General features: G+C 45.4%; 1 protein-coding gene across 3 annotated transcripts in view; it reads right to left on the reverse strand.

The window, feature by feature from the left end:
• LOC116989285 (transducin-like enhancer protein 1) overlaps nucleotides 1-16,535 on the reverse strand; it is a 191,049-nt gene that overhangs the window by 171,567 nt on the left and 2,947 nt on the right. For all 3 annotated transcript variants that reach the window (XM_033046509.1, XM_033046508.1, XM_033046507.1), the window contains exon 2: nucleotides 93-205. In XM_033046509.1, the coding sequence (XP_032902400.1) occupies nucleotides 93-205 (113 nt within the window). The remainder of the gene's footprint in view (nucleotides 1-92; nucleotides 206-16,535) is intronic.

Genomic DNA, 16,535 nt, shown 5'->3' on the forward strand with positions numbered 1-16,535 from the left:
CCTGACCCACTGAGTTACTCCAGCACTTTGTGTCTATTCCAATGACACAGTTGAATTAAGTGTATTCATCCCAAAAGACCATCCCTCCTTACCTGTGGTACTGTGCCTGCAGAAACTGGAATTCTTCCTTAATCCGATCCAACGTTTCTGGGAAGGTGAATTTCAAAGTTTGGGATGCGGCAGTTGGGGCGGCGGATGGCGGTACCTAGGGGGAATGAGATTTATGTAAGATGATCGCACTCCAGATATCACAATGTTAACTTAGCACTCAGTTAATAAAGCTGCGGATTTACTATACGATAGTGCAACATTTTATAAAGTGTAAGGGCGACACTGTGGCGCAGTGGTAGATTTGCTGCCTTACAGTGCCAGAGACCCAGGTTCGATCCCGACAATGGGTTTCATCTGCACGTTCTTTCCATGACCACGTTGGTTTTCTCCGAGATCTTCGTTTTCCTCCCACACTCCAAAGATGTACTGGTTTGTTAGTTAATTGGCTTGGTATAAATGTAAATTGCCCCATGTGTGCAGGGATCACTGGTCAGTACAGACTCGGTGGACTGAAGAGCCTGTTTCCGCACTATCTTTAAACTAAACGATAAAATTCCAGTTATGATCTTGCAGGCAGTGCGTATGTGATCCCATATTTAAGTTTACACCCCAGTGGTATGAACATTGACTTCTCCAATTTCAGGTAGTCCTTGCTTCCTCCATCCATCCCCTCCCATTCTCAGCTCTCCCACAAGCCTGTCTCCACCTCTTCCTTTCTTTCTTTTTCCCCACCCTCCCCTCCTCCGCCGACATGAGTCTGAAGAAAGGTCTCGACCCAAAACGTCGCCCATTCCTTCGCTCCATCGATGCTGCCTCACCCACTGAGTTTCTCCGGCATTTTTGTCTACCATAATTAAGTGCGGTTCTTCTAATGGTTTAGATGACGAGCCAGCATGGTAGTCGTGCATTACTCAGGGGAAAGGTAGTTTAGACTGGAAATGGATTGTGTCTTGGACCTACTTTATGAACGAGGTGAAGGGAATGATGCAGAACCCAATGCAAGATGCTGTTGGAACGAGAAGTCTTATCAGGGGCAGAACAATTACATTTACCCACCAGAAAAGGAGGTAACGGGGAGAGGAGAGTGACCAAGACTGGGAGGACACTATTTGACAGCTCTCCAATGTGTCCACGTTTAACAGATCAATTGGAAATAGTACACTTTGGTAGGAAAAATACAAGTCACGTTTACTGGAAAGATGCGAGTCAAAGTGGTGTCGAAAATAAAGATTTCACAATATTAGTCACAGATTATCAAGATGATTAAAAAGAATGTTCGAGGGTTCATAGAGTGAGAGAGAAGACAAAAAAGAGGAGATGGAAAAGATAATCAAATCTTGGTCAAACCGCACAGATTACTGCCCACAGTTCTAGCGTCTATTGGCTTACAAAATAATAAATCTTCCATCTTACAAATAATATGCAGAGGGACGTGAGAGTGCAGAGGCGATAGATAAGGTGGTATCAGTTCAGCAAAAGGCTTACATATCTGCTGAGAAAGTTGAGGGATGGCCAGATAGGAGGACTGTAAAATTGAATTGAATGCATTTTTATTAGACAAATATGAATACATACGATGAATTTGCTTTGGTGCTTTGCTTGCAAGGAAAAACACAAAATACGGTAGACAATTAAAAATGAAACTTTATAATTTAAACATATGAAGAATTAAATAAAATTCCAGAGCAAAATGAGGCTACAGACTTTTGGCTGTTGAGTAGAGCTACTGCTCGTGGAAAAAAAGTTGTTTTTATGTCTGGCTGTGGTGGCTTTGACAGTCCAGAGTCGCCTTCCAGAGGGAAGTGATTCAGAGTTTGTGGCCAGGGTGAGAGGGGTCGGAGATAAGCTTACCCATTCTCTTCCTGGCCCTTGCAGTGCACAGTTCGTCGATGGGGAGGGGTGGGGGGGGAGGTTGCAGCCAACAATCTTCTCAGCTAAAACTGGACCATCATTGCCCGTGGCAGATTGTGTTTTCTCAGCTGCCGCAGGAAGTACATCCTCTGTTGGGCTTTTTTGGCTGTGGAGTCGATGGTGGCCCCCCATTTAAGGTCCCTGGAGATGATGGTTCCAAGGAACTTAAATGACTCCACACTGTGCCGGAGGTGTTGTTGATGGTGAGTGAGGGGAGGGTGAGCTCTCCTAAAGTCTACAATCAACCACCGTCTTAAGAGCATTGAACTCCAGGTTGTTGCGATGGCACCAGGACGCCAGCTGTGTCACTTCCTGTCTATCGGCAGATACCTACCCATCCTGGATCAGTCCAATCAGGGTTGTGTCGTCTGCAAACTTGAGAAGCTTGACATAAGAAGTCTGTGGAGGTGCAGTCGTTGGTGTAGAGAAAGTAAAGGTGATCGGAGAGTATGCAGCCTTGTGGTGCTCCTATGCTGAGGGTCCGAGATGCGCTTTCCTAGCCTCACATGCTGCTTCCTGTCTGTCAGGAAGTTGATGATCCACTGACAGAGGGGTTTGGCACAGTCACCTGGGAGAGTTTGGAGTGCAGTAGCTCTGGCACAATGGTGTTAAATGTGGAGCTAAAATCCACAAACAAAATCCTTGCATAGGTCCCCTGGCGGTCTAGGTGCTGGAGGATTAAGTACAGGCCTAGGTTGATGGCATCATCCACTGCCTCTAGTTGCCTGGTATGCAATGCACAGGGTCCAGCAGCGGGTTTGTGATATTTTTCAGGTGGGCCAGCACATGTCTTAAGGGTCTTCATGATTACAGAGGTCAGGCGACAGGCCTGCAGTCATTAAGACCAGTAATCCTTGGCTTTTTGGGTACGGAAACAATAGTGGAGACTTGAGCAGGCAGGGACAGTGCAGGTTTGCAGGGACCGATTGAAAATGTCTGTAGACTGGTGCCAATTGATCGGCACAGATCTTGAAGGTTGAGGGGTGGGGAAAGGTTTGGACAAAGTAAATGCAGAATGTTTCCATTTGTGACTAAAGGCCACCAAAATTCAATCTGTAAAAAATGTCTCCGAATTAACTGAGGTGAATAGTATAGTGAATTTGGTGCATTTAAGGGGAAGTTGCACAAATGTGCAGGGAGAAGGGAATATAGGGTTACCCTGGTAGATTACAGGAGAAATGACAAGAGGAGACTTCATTATAAAAAAAGCACCAATGTTGAATGCACAGGTTGGGCCAAATGGCCTCTTTCTATGCTTATGAACAGAGAACAGCCTCCAAAACTGCTTAATTGGCAACAGAAAATATTGCCACATCTGAAAGGGGCTTTGGAATTGCAACAGCGCGCTTTCGCCATCTACCTTGAGTGCCATTAAAACGCATCAGCCAGAACCATGCAAGAAGATTTTGGGGTGGATATTTTTTGTTTAGAAAAAAAACCCCCCCATACAGTTCATTGATCATTCACAGCAAGGCCAGAATTTCACAGGCCCATTCCCCATTGGGCTTAAGCAGAGTTACTAGCCATGTTGGGACGAGAACTAATCTCTGGATCATTGATGCCAGGACAGAACAGAGTTAGGGGCTAGGCCATTTCAGAGCAACAAAACATCAACCAATTCCTATTGACCCGAAGGCACATGTAGCCCCAGACTGGGTACAGCAAGCACATTTATACAAAATAAATGAATTTAAATCACCTTGTAGCTGAGCTGAGAAGTGAACTTATTGCCTGGTTTATTGGAACAGAATCCAGTCAACACCCCCCTCTCACCCCTTCCATCCCTCAACAGGTTAAGGGCTTCATTTAAAATTTAACTGGCAAAGGGTGAAAAAGACATAAAAACATTATGCTGGTTCATTAAAGGCCCATTTCATTGCCCTCATTGGGACAAATGCAGAGACAACGAGAATGTTTCAATGAGATCTCCTCTCATCTTTCTAAACTCCAGAGTATACAAGCCCAGCTGCATTCTCTCAGCATACGATAGTCCTGCCATCCCGGGAATTAACCGTGTAAACCTACGCTGCACTCCCTCAATAGCAAGAATGTCCTTCCTCAAATTAGGGGACCAAAACTGCACACAATACTCCAGTTGTGGTCTCACTAGGGCTCTGTACAACTGCAGAAGGACCTCTTTGCTCCTATATTCGATTCCTCTTGTTATGAAGGCCTACATGCCATTCGCTTTCTTCACTGCCTGCAGTACCTGCATGCTTACTTTCATTAGACATTAGCAGAATTAGGCCATTTGGCCCATCAGGTCAGCTCCACCATTAAATAGTGACTGATCTATTTTTCCCTCTCAACCCCATTCTCCTACCTTCTCCCAATAACCCCCGACACCCTCACTAATCAAGAATCTGTCAATTGCCAACTTAAAAATATCCATCAACTTGGCCTCCACAGCCACTGAAAACTCACCAAATTAAAACAAGTAGAAACAAAAACTACTTGCAGCATACAGTGCTGAAGACAATTGTTTTCTGCCATTCTAATCATTCCTCTAAATCCCAGTCGTTAACTTTTAAGCCCACACTAAATGTCAAGTACTTCAACCATTTTTACTCAGGTGGCAGAAAAAGCACAATCTCCTCAGCTTGTTCTTCACACATGACTAACTTGCAGCACATAAGTCTGACACGCTACAACAGCAAGGGTCACATGATACAGTGCCCTCCATATTGTTTGGGATAAAGACCCATCATTTATTTATTTGCCTCTGTACTCCACAATTTGAGATTTGTAAGGGAGAAAAAAAAATAAATTACAGTGCACATTGTCAGATTTTATTAAAGGTTATTTTGGTTTCGGCCCGAAACGTTGCCTATTTCCTTCGCTCCATAGATGCTGCTGCACCTGCTGAGTTTCTCCAGCTTTTTTGTGTACCTGTTATTTTTATACATTTTGGTTTCACCATGTAGAAATTACAGTTGTGTTTATACATAGTCCCCCCATTTCAGGGCACCACAATGTTTCGAACAAATGGCTTCAAAGGTGTTTGCAATTGCTCAGGTGTGTTTAAATGCATCCTTAATGCAGGTACAAGAGAGCTCTCAGCATCTAGTCTTTCCATCACCTTTGGAAACTTCTATTGCTGTTTATTAACATGAGGACCAAAGTTGTGCCAATGAAAGTAAAAGAAGCCATAATGAGACTGAGAAACTAGAATAAAACTGTTAAGAGACACGAGCCAAACCTGAGGCTTCCCAAAATCAACTGTTTGGAACATCATTAAGAAAGAGAGCACTGGTGAGCTTACTAATCGCAAAGGGACTGGCAGGCCAAGGAAGACCTCCACAGCTGATGACAGTAGAATTCTCTCTATAAAAAAGGAAAAAGCCTACTCCTGCACCTATTGTCTATGAAACCCAAACACCTATCCGACAGATCAGAAACACACTTCAGGAGTCAGTTGTGGAATTGTCAATGACCACTGTCCGCAGGAGACTTTATGAACAGAAATACAGAGGCTACACGGCAAGATGCAAACCACTGGTTAGCGGCAAAAATAGGATGGCCGGGTTTTTCAAAGTTACAAAATGGTAAATTCTTGAGTGACCAAGTCAATCACCCGATCTGAACCCAATTGAGCATGCCTTTATATGCTGAAGAAAAAACAGAAGGGGACTAGCCCTCAAGCATATGCTAAAGATGGCTGCAATACAGGCCTGGCAGAGCATCACCAGGGAAGACACCCAGCAACTGGTAATGTCCATGAATCACAGGATATGCGGGGCCAAGGAAAGAGCGTTCACGTCGCGGCCCTGTTTCAACCAATCTTTCCACCACCACGCACAAGAAGCACAAGAAGCGCAAGACAGACACCATTGTGCAGATGCCGAGAAGTGTGTTCAGCTCTGGCTGAACAACTTCTAATCTTGTGTGTGGACTCGATAAGAAGAAGAAGACAGGATACGCAACAAAATACTAAACATGACTACTTTCATTTACATGGCATTGCTGTGGCCCAAACATTATGGTGCCCTGAAACGCTGGGGGGGGGGGGGGGGGGGGGGGGGGGGGGGGGAATGGGACTATGTATAAACACTGCTGTAATTTCTACATGGTGAAACTAAAATGTTTAAAAATCACGCTTTATTAAAATCTGACAATATGCACTTTAACCACATGTGATTTCTTTTCCCCATTACAAATCTCAAATTGTGGAATATAATAGGAATTTAATTCTTAATTCAGAGTTTGGTGGGTATGGAACAAGCCAACTGAGGAGGTAGTTGAGGCACTTACCACAGTATCATTTAAGGGATATTTAGACAGGGACATGATCAGTAAAGGTTCATAGGGTTATGGGCCAAACGCGGGCAGATGGAACTAGCTTTCATGGGACATCTCGGCAGACGTGGACAAGTTGGGACAAAGGGCTTGTTTTTGTAGGATACAACTCCAAGACATGCTGACCTACAGTACACTGTCTGCACAGTGAGGCACGCATCGCCTGCTGCTGGAAGCTGATCAGCTTGGTAAAGGATGCACTTTGATCTGCCGGGAAGAAGTTGGAGTGCAAGGAGTAACTTGCAATCAAATGCTACTGTCTGGCACAATCCTAGTGTTTAGTTTTAGTCGAGTTTAGAGATAGAGCGCAGGAAAAGGCCCACCGAGTCGGAGAAAACCCACACAGGTCACAGGGTGAACGTACAAACTCCGTACAGACAAGCACCCATAGCCAGGATCAAACCTGGGTCTCTGGCACTGTAAGGCAACAACTCCTCCGCTGCGCCACCTTGGCAGGACAATATCAGAGTATGGAGGGACGGCAAGAGAATGGGATTGGGAGGGAGAGATAGATCAGCCATGATTGAATAGCTGAGTAGACTTGATGGGCTGCATGGCCTCATTCTGCTCCTATCACTTATGAACTTATACGCAGAGGGAGCTCACTGAAAACTTGGTGCAAAGTCTCTGCGAGGCTTCCAGCCACTGAGAAGCATTGTCTTGCGTACTATGGACTCTGGATACTATAGACTCTGGTGATGAATCTGCATCAACTCTCTAGCTTGTAGTCCAATGTGGAAAGACAATGCAACCCAAGTTTAAATCCAATCAAAGTTGAGGCACAGGCAACACGAGACTGGCCTGCAAAGGGACAAGCTGGTAGATCGACAGGCAGACGTGTGGACACTGCCCAGTCCATCACTAGCACTGACCTCCCCACCATCGAAGGCACTTGTAGGGGGCGCTGCCTCAGAAAGGCAATCAGTATCATCAAAGACCCACACCACCCTGGCCACGCTCTCATTTCACTGCTACCATCATAAAGAAGATACTGGAGTCTAAAAACCGTGACCATCATGTTCAAGAATAGATTCCTCAGACTCTTAAACACCACCCAGCACCAACTCTGAACTTCTCGTCCCTGCCTGGGTGTCTCTCGAAAAGGAATACGGGCACCAGGGGGGGATTTCTGGGATGGCAGGGGTGTTGAATGCCTCCTGGACCAGGAGTGTAATATAGTTATTTAATATTTAGAATATTTGGTGGTGTTGTTTGTTTTGTAAATTTAATTGTAGTAAATAATTGAAATACATTTATTTTTGGTATAAAGCTATGAACTTCTACATACTGTCTTTGACTGCACCAAGGACTTTTTTTTTCACGGTTATTGTGGTTATTAATTTGTTGAATGTGTATTATCTATGCATATTGTGTTTACAGGCTGCTATGTTGTTGCAAGAAAGAATTTAATTGTTCCATTGTTAGGACAAATGACAATTAAACACTCTTGACTTGATCCTCGACTGTGAAATGATGTACATCTGAAACCAGAATGTGAACTTCCTAGACACTGTGGTGTTAGCCTCAGCTCTAGATCAAGAGGTCTGAAAGCAGAGTGATCAGTTATAGCATGGAGAGAGGCCACCAAACCCCCTTTCTCCCCCGACAAACCTCTCAGGCACCTTCCATGTGAGCACCTACTGGATATAAAGAGGTGTGGGCGATATCAAGCAACGGCCTGGATCCATAAACACTGTCACACTTCCTCAGGACTGCACAAGGATGCCGAGTCTGAAGAAGGGCCTTGACCCGAAATGTCACATATTCCTTCGCTCCATAGTTGCTGCCTCACCCAAAGATCTAAGATCTGTGGCCTCACCCGCTGAGTTTCTCCAGCATTTTTATCCAATCCAATACATAGCTCCTTTTCTAAAGGGAACTTTAGCCTACGACCTGTTCTCATGGCAAATGGCACAACAGTAGAGCTGCTGACTTACAGTGCAGGAGAGCCGGGTTCGATCCCGACTACAGGTGCTGTCTGTATAGTTTGTACGCTCTCCCGGTGAGCGTGTGGGTTTTCCTCCCACACTCCAAACATGTATAGGTTTGTAGGTTAATTGGCTTTGGTAAAAATTATTTTAAAAATCATCCCTTGTGTGTAGGATAGTGCTAGTGTACGGGGTGATCACTGGTCAGCGCAGACTCGGTGGGCCAAAGGGCCTGTTTCTGTTCTGTATCTTTAGTACAGACTAAAACAAGCAATCTTCAATGTGCCCTGTTTCACAAATTCAACACGCTTAAAATATGATTAGTTGAGACTTGGCTTGAATCTAAAGGTGCTGCAGCAATGATTTGGAAACAAGTTTCAAATCCCACTGCTGCATCTGGGAAAATTAAATTCAAGTCGTTCAATCTAAAATACGAATGGCGAGGATTACTAAAAGTCCATCTGGCTCAATGCAAGGAAGGAAACCTGATACTCTCAAAATGACAAAGTGCTGGAGTAACTCAGCGGGTCAGGCAGCATCTCTGGAGAAAAATGGATAGGTGATGTTCATAGGTTCACAGGTTCTAGGAGCAGAATTAGGCCATTTGGCCCATCAAGTATGCCAGTCAATCATGGCTGATCTATCTCTCCCTCTCAATCCCATTCTCCTACCTTCTCCCCATAATTCCCGACACCCTTATTAATCAAGAATCTGTCAATATCCGTCTTAAAGATATATCCATTGACGGCCTTCTGTGGCAATGAATTCCACGGATACACTACCCTCTGTCTAAAGAAATTGCTCCTCATCTCCATTCTAAAGGTATGTCCTTTTATTCTGAGGCTGTCCCCTCTGATCCTAGACTCTCGCACTAGTGGAAAGGTTCTGCTCATCCACTCTATCCAGGCCTCTCACTAATCAGTAAGTTCCAATGAGGATCCCCCCTCACCCTTCTAAACTCCAGCGAGTACAGGCCTAGTGCCGTCAAACAGCCATCATATGTTAATTCAATCATTCCTGGAGTCACTCTCGTTTCGGGAATGTTCGGGTCAGGAACCTGTCTCGCACCCAGTCAGGTCTATATGTAAATCAAGGGCGCACAAGGACGACTGACTCATAACCAGTCCCTTATTCAACTCACAGAACAATTGAGCTGGGTGACAGATACTGGTCCCCACATTGCCCCCCCCCCCCCCCCCAAAGAAATTGTTAAAAGCTATCCAAAATTTTAAAAAGCGGTTATATTAGTCATTTCCAAAGAGTGAGAGCAGATGCTGGTGGGCACCTACAATATGAAACCTCTTCTAGCGAAGTGCGAGGTTTACACATCTCCAACCGCGAAATGCAACTCCGCTGAAAAAAGTGCAAATCAAACCCACTCAATTTCACTTCAATGGATCCACCTTTCGGGTTTCAGAGAATGAAACCCAATCTGCACTTAGGACAAAGAGCTGGAGTGGGTGGTTAACATCAGGCAAATCAGACCTATCACTTTTACCAAGCCCTTTATCAGGCTATTCAATGTTAACTTATGTAACTGTGCAGCTTTTGTACAATTAACATGATACGTTGTCACGGTTGGTTACGTTGGGTGACACTGACAATCCAGAGCACATTGACAGGTTGCATTAACATAGAAAATAGGCCATTCGAGCCAGCTCCGCCATTCAATAGGATCAAGGCTGATCATCCAAAATCAGTACCCCGTTCCTGCTTTCTCCCCATATCCCTCGATTCAGCTGGCCCCAAAAGCTATATCTAACTCTCTCTCTCTCGAATACATACAACCACGGCCTGGTTCGGCAACTCAAACATCCAGGAATGAAGAGCTGGTGCGGGGGAACTGCCGTGAGGGAGAATAAATGAAGACCCAACATGGGGGGTGGCACCAAGAACTAAGGGGGACCACAAAAGGAATGTGTTAAAAATGGTTGGTGTAAAATGGAATACTTTTGTGGGTGCCCTTTATGTGGCGGCTCTTTGCATACCTTGGGTATGCAAGACATAGAATGGGACAATAAAGCATCATTCATTCATTCAAAGGAGATTTCAGATAATGGTACACAGTTCCACAGTTCACCACAGGTACAAAAGGGATCTATAGTAGGTACCCTGGTCACATTCTCATTTCACTCCTCCCTTCAGTAAAAAATACAGGAGCATGAAAACCAGGACCACCAACTTTAACATCGCGGAACTTGCGATCGAAGCTCCAACCGCGGGGCCTGTGGACTTTAACAGCACGAAGCCTGCGGTCTCTGGTAAGAAGAGGCCGACTCAGGAGCTCCTAGCCGCGGAGAGAGTTTCAACCGCCCCGACGGGGGAGTTTCGATCACCCCGATGGGGGCTTCGATCGTCGGCTGCGGGGGCTTCGATGGGCCCGACTGCGGATGGTTTGACTTACCCGACCGCGAGAGAACAAAGAGGAAGAAGATTGAACTTTATTGTCTTCCATCACAGTGAGGAATGTGCAATCCACTGTGATGGATGTTTATATGAACTTTATTTTATGTGGTTGTGTGTCTTGTTGCTTTTCACTTAGTGTGGCTCTGTTGCAACTCAAGTTTCACTGTACCTTAAATGGTACATGTGACAATAAACTGACCTTGAAACCTTGAAGAACAGCTTCTACTCAGCAACAATCAGGCTCTTGAACACCATCCTCAGCAATGAACTATGGACTGCATTTGGTTGCATTAAGGACTTTGGGTTTTTAAGCACGAGTATTGCGGTTATTAATTTATTGATTTTTTTTGTTGATTATACATTATCTATGTATATTGTGCTTCAGGCCTGTGGTGCTCCTACAAGTAAGAACTTAATTGTTGTTGTCAGTTCATATAACAATTAAACACCCTTGACTCTCGATGTGTCCCACGACACACTAATTAGTGACAAGACTTTAGTTTTCTTCCTGTATCTCCGCTCACTTAACTGGCATCAGCAGTTGATGCTGGGTATGGGAGGGGAGGGACAATAACAACCTTTGTCACATACTGCACCCTCCTGCCAATTACACCCCTATCACTCTCCTGTACCCACCTATCACTCCACAGGCTTTGCCCCATCTCCACCTCCATTTTCCAGCTTTCTCCCACCTATTCCAGTCAGTCTGAAGAAGGGTCCCGACCCGAAATATTGTCTGTCCATCTCCTGCCACAGACACTGCTGGATCAGTGGGTCAGGCAGCATCTGTGGAGGCAGTGGACAGATGTCATCTCCGGTTGGACCCCTCGTCCATCCCACCCCCCCCCCCCCACGATGCCGCCCGTCCTGTTGAGTTCCTCCAGCACTCTGTTTAGTTTAGAGATACAGCATGGAAACAAGCCCTATGACCCACTGAGAACGTGCCGACCAGCTATCCCCACACATTAGTACCACCCTACACACCAAGACTGTACGTCTTTGGAATACGAGAGGAAGCAGGAGCACCTGGGGAAAACCCGCGCAGTCACGGGGTGAAAGAGCGAACTCTGTACAGACAGCACCCGTAGCCAGGATCAAACCCGGGTCTCTGGCGCTGTAAGGCAGCAACTCTCCCTCCGCGCCACCCAGTGTTTGACTCAAGATTGCAGCAACTGTGGGCTATTGCCTCCACAATTAGTAGCAGCTTGGCCTCCTAATTTTTCGATGACTGTCCAACAACTGCAGCAGGAAATTTGCAGGAACTGGTTGTGGTAGTGACTAAAACGGCAACAATGATGTCACCAAAATTGGTGTGTTCATCCACAGCCTGGATACCTGGAGGCTCTCATATGATAAACTAAAAGACAAATTTATGTAAGGCAGCATTCACACAGAAGGAATCAATACCGCAGGAAGGGTGCAGGTGCACTTGGAGAGAAAAGCGTGACAAGAGATCAAAGGTCAAAGTGCTTAAAAATAAAATGCAAAGGATTAATGGCTTTAAAAAGTTATTTGAGGGCCAGAAGGAAACATATAGAGAAGTCTGAAGAAGCAAGAACTTGAAGAACACAAAATCTCCCTTTAGCTCACGAGGTCAGCTCCATTGAAGAAGGGTCTCGACTCGAAACGTCACCCATTCCTTCTCTCCAGAGACGCTGCCTGTCCCGCCTAGTTACCCCAGCTTTTTGTTTCTAGCTCCTTTGAAGGCCCAAAGTTTCAAACTCAAAATGGTCTCCGCGAGAAACAGCAGCAAAAAAAAAAGTGGACCAAATTATGTAATTAGTAAATTAATAAAGGACTGATAGCATAATGAAAGGAGCGGCGAGTAAAATTAAAAAACATTGCAGGCAGTTTAGGGAACGGAAAACACAAGAAACAGTACCAGGATGGATATAAAGGCTGTCTTGTGATGAATTCAATCACTCAAATAAAACCACAAGATTAAAAGCAGAACTTAACAAACCTTGTTTTCCTTTAAACACATACAAATTCACACATTTCATGCAAATACATTCAATCCACCCAGATGGTTTAGTTACATAACAATGTTTCCAGAGTTGGCACCCATTCGCACTGGCATTTTGTTTCCTGTTTGGGTAGCACATGCAGAACAGGCATGGCAAACATGTCGGGTAAACGCACCAATCAAGAAAGTGACCGTCATTGCATGTGAGACTGGATACAGAGTCTTGCTGTTTCTCCCACCCCCCACCCTGCAAACCAGCCCCCAGACTGAAGGGTCCCGACCCGAAACATCACCCATTTCTTCTCGCCAGAGAAGCTGCCTGTCCCGCTGAGTTACTCCAGCATTTTGTGTCTAGCTTCGATTAAAACAAGCATTTGCAGTTCTTTCCTACACATTTGTACGTTCTCCCTGTGATCAGGTGGGTTTTCACCAGGTGCTCCGGTTTCCTCCTACACCCCAAAGCAGTGCAGGTTTGTAGATTGATTGGCTTCTGTAAATTGTCCCTCATGTGCAGGCTGTGAAACTAGAATAACATAGAACTAGTGTTCTTGTGATCATTGGTCAACACAGACGCGGTGGACCGAAGGGCCTATTTCCACGCTGTAGCTCTAAACTAAACTGCATAGTCTTTACAGCCAAAGAGAGCAAGTGCGGATCATTATATTCAGGACGAGATATTTCAACACACGTTGCAAGTGTTTAACAGTTCTACTCCTATCACCTTGTGTACAAGCAATCATGTCAATTGGGTTTAAATTGGACAGTAAGTTTCACAGTGGAGCACAAGAAGGGTCCTGACCCAAAACATCACCCATTCATTCTTTCCAGTGATGCGGCCTGTCCTGCTGGGTTCCACCAGCATTTTGTATCTATTTACCTTATTCGATGCAATTTACACAACATCATTTACGTGTGCATCTCAGGATTTTGGGTTGCACAAAATCTTTGCGTGCCATCTGCGTGACACGCAAATGACGCCCAAGTGGGACACGCCTTTTACAGTCAAGTTACCTCCCTTAGCCTTTAAAATTTATTCTTAAACCCTTCCACATCTCTACCTTTCTTCAACCCTACAACCTTCCGAGATCTCTTCCAGTTGCACTCGGCAAATGGCAGTCGTTGGACAGCCGAAGATTCTGAATTACCTCGGCAAACCCTTTCCCTCCATCCTGCAAAACGTGCATTTTCTGACCCACTGAGTTGCTCCAGCACTTTGTGTCTATCTTCTTGCATTTAGGTCAGGTCAGGGGGGAGTTCCCTCCACCACAGGTACCATGTAATCTCGTGCTACCTGCTCCTTGGTCAGATAGTCGGCGACTAAACCGTCTCCCCCACCTGGTTTGCCAGGTGAGGAGGGGGCTGTGGACCCCCAGCAGGACCAAAAACAAGACCTGTCAAAGGGCGGGTGAGCTTCTAGCGAGCCAACGGCCATCCACACTTCAGTAGAAGTTGCGATCACTGTCGTACACAGCATTGTAAGGAGTGAAGAAAAACGTGAAACGTAATTCTTCCCTCTCCTTGCATCTCAAAAGAGAAGTTGTCAGCAGCCCCCACCAGCAATTCTTGCATTTAAAATGCAACTCTAGCCATCGTCTTGTGTGGCCGGTTGCTACACTTTGCTTGACGAGTCCTGTGAGATGCCTCTAGACGTACTGCGATGATGAGAGACGTTTGTATAAATGCAAACTGTCATCCACGTTGCTCACTCCCCATTGACCCAAGATCCAAGACCCAAGGGGAAAATTGCCGATTCCCAGTAATTTTTAAGTTACTGGGAATCTTTAAGTGAAGGAACTTTTAAGCCAAAACCTTAGGAGCATCCAAACACGTCCCAATCATCAGCCCTCACCTCGAACGAGGGGGAAAGACCAGAAACCACACGCGTGAAGCCCCGTTACGGGATTCCTACTGTCAGCTGCTGCACTTCCCCATCCAAAGCCTCTTGCCTGGGGCAAGCAGTCAAAATGGCAGAGATTGATGGTCAATGGTGAGCCGACATCGTCATTACATCACACCACCACCATCAAGATGGAAGAGCACAAGGCACATTAGTCTTGCAGCAATCCATATGTTTGCATGCACTGGTGTCACGCAATTTGAAAGAGAAATAGTCAGGCTGGAGGCTACATGTGGGATATCAATCATTTTCCTATTCACCACCCTGTTGGATCGCAGGTTTAATCCCTCAAAAAGGACGCTTTTGAAATCAAACACGAAACAATATCCAAGACTGGAAATAGTTGAAGATATTATAAACACTGCCTCTTGAGCCTGGAATGGAGCAGCTAGGTCTCATGTTTCACAATATAAAAATGTGAAAGCTGATGGAAAACCAACGCAAAGGTGTTATAAACTTCAAAAAGAAAATGATTAGAACATTGAAAAAATACGAAGCCCTTCGGTCCACAATGGCTGTGCCCAACCAACATCAAATAAACTAATCCATCTCTGCCTTTGTGCGACCCTTTGCAGGTGACTGTCGGAAATCCTCTTTAAACACCACTATCACATCTGCCCTCACCACTCCTAGGCAGTGCCTTCCAAGCACCCCACCCCCCAATGTGAAAAATAAACATGCCCCATATTAGATAATACTGTAAAAGAACAAACCCAGAGATAAGGCAGGAGGAAAAGGAATCAAATCTACAAGGCTGAAACTTCAAAAAGGCCAGTCAGAAATGGGAGGGCAGAATGGCCTCCTATTTCCCCATAGTTCAGGAAAACGATGGTATTTTTACACATTTGGAGTCCTTGTCAAAAGTCGTCTGGTGATTTTGACATTGCAATAACATCCTTAGACATTTATTGGAGCATTATCCCCCCCACAAAAAAAAATAAAAAAAATACACATTACAAAAGAGGATATCTGGGCAAATAACCAGAAGCTTAGTCAAAGTAATATGGAGCATCGAAAGACAGCAAGGTCCAGGGATGGGATCTTGGCAGCTAAAGAGATGGCTGTTAGTGGTGGAACACTCAAGAGCCAGGCAGACTTAAAAGGAGGGTGATGAGTAGATATTTTCGAAACTTGGCAAGAGATGGCCATTTAATACCAGGAGCATTTTGTTAATGAGCCACGGGGTAGGCGATGTACCAACAGTGTATTCGGCGTGTCACCACAACGCAGCAGTAGAGTTGCTGCCTTACAGTGCCAAAGACCCAGGTTCAATCCTGACATGTGCAGTCACCTTTATTTTAAATGGATGGTTCCCAATTTGCCCGCTGAGCTATTGCGACTTCCTGGAGCAGTCAACAGAGGAACGTCTGATGTGGCATGCATCCTGCAAACATCCTGCAACAATGTTTTGGAAAGCACAGCACAGAGGCGCAGCGGTAGAGTTGCTGCCTTACAGCACCAGTGGCCAGGGTTCAATCCTGACTACGGGTGTTGTCTGTACAGAGTTTGTACGTTTTCCCTGTGGCCTGCGTAGGTTTTCTCCGGGTGCTCCAGTTTCCTCCCACACTCCAACGATGTACAGGTTTGTAGGTTAATAGGCTTTGGTAAAATAGTCCCTCGTGTGTAGGATAGTGTTCATGTACAGGGTGATCCCTGTTCGGTGTGGACTCGGTGCGCCGAAGGGCTTGTTTCTATGCTGTATCTCTAAAGCCTAACTATCAATTAGAGTGTGAGCAACATTGTTTGGAGGTCAGAACGTAAATCAGGAGTGCAAAATCAGGAGTTGTTCCAGAGTTACAGAGGGGCAAATGTGAGTTTCAACAGCAGCCAAGCACAAGCAGGTGGCAAGGTGAACAATGATACAATGGAGCAAATAGCAACTATTAATAATGGCATCGGCTTAACTCGGAGGTCAAATATGCCAACAAGAGTGTAAACAAATCTTGTTTAGTCTCAGATGATCACTATGGAGTGGGAGGCAGCATCTATGGAGCGCAGGAATGGGTGACATTTTGGGTCTGAAGCAGGGTCTCGACCCGAAATGTCACCCATTCCTTCGCTCCATAGATGCTGCCTCACC

This window comes from Amblyraja radiata, chromosome 29 (genome assembly GCF_010909765.2).
Source record: "Amblyraja radiata isolate CabotCenter1 chromosome 29, sAmbRad1.1.pri, whole genome shotgun sequence".
NCBI lineage: Eukaryota > Metazoa > Chordata > Chondrichthyes > Rajiformes > Rajidae > Amblyraja > Amblyraja radiata.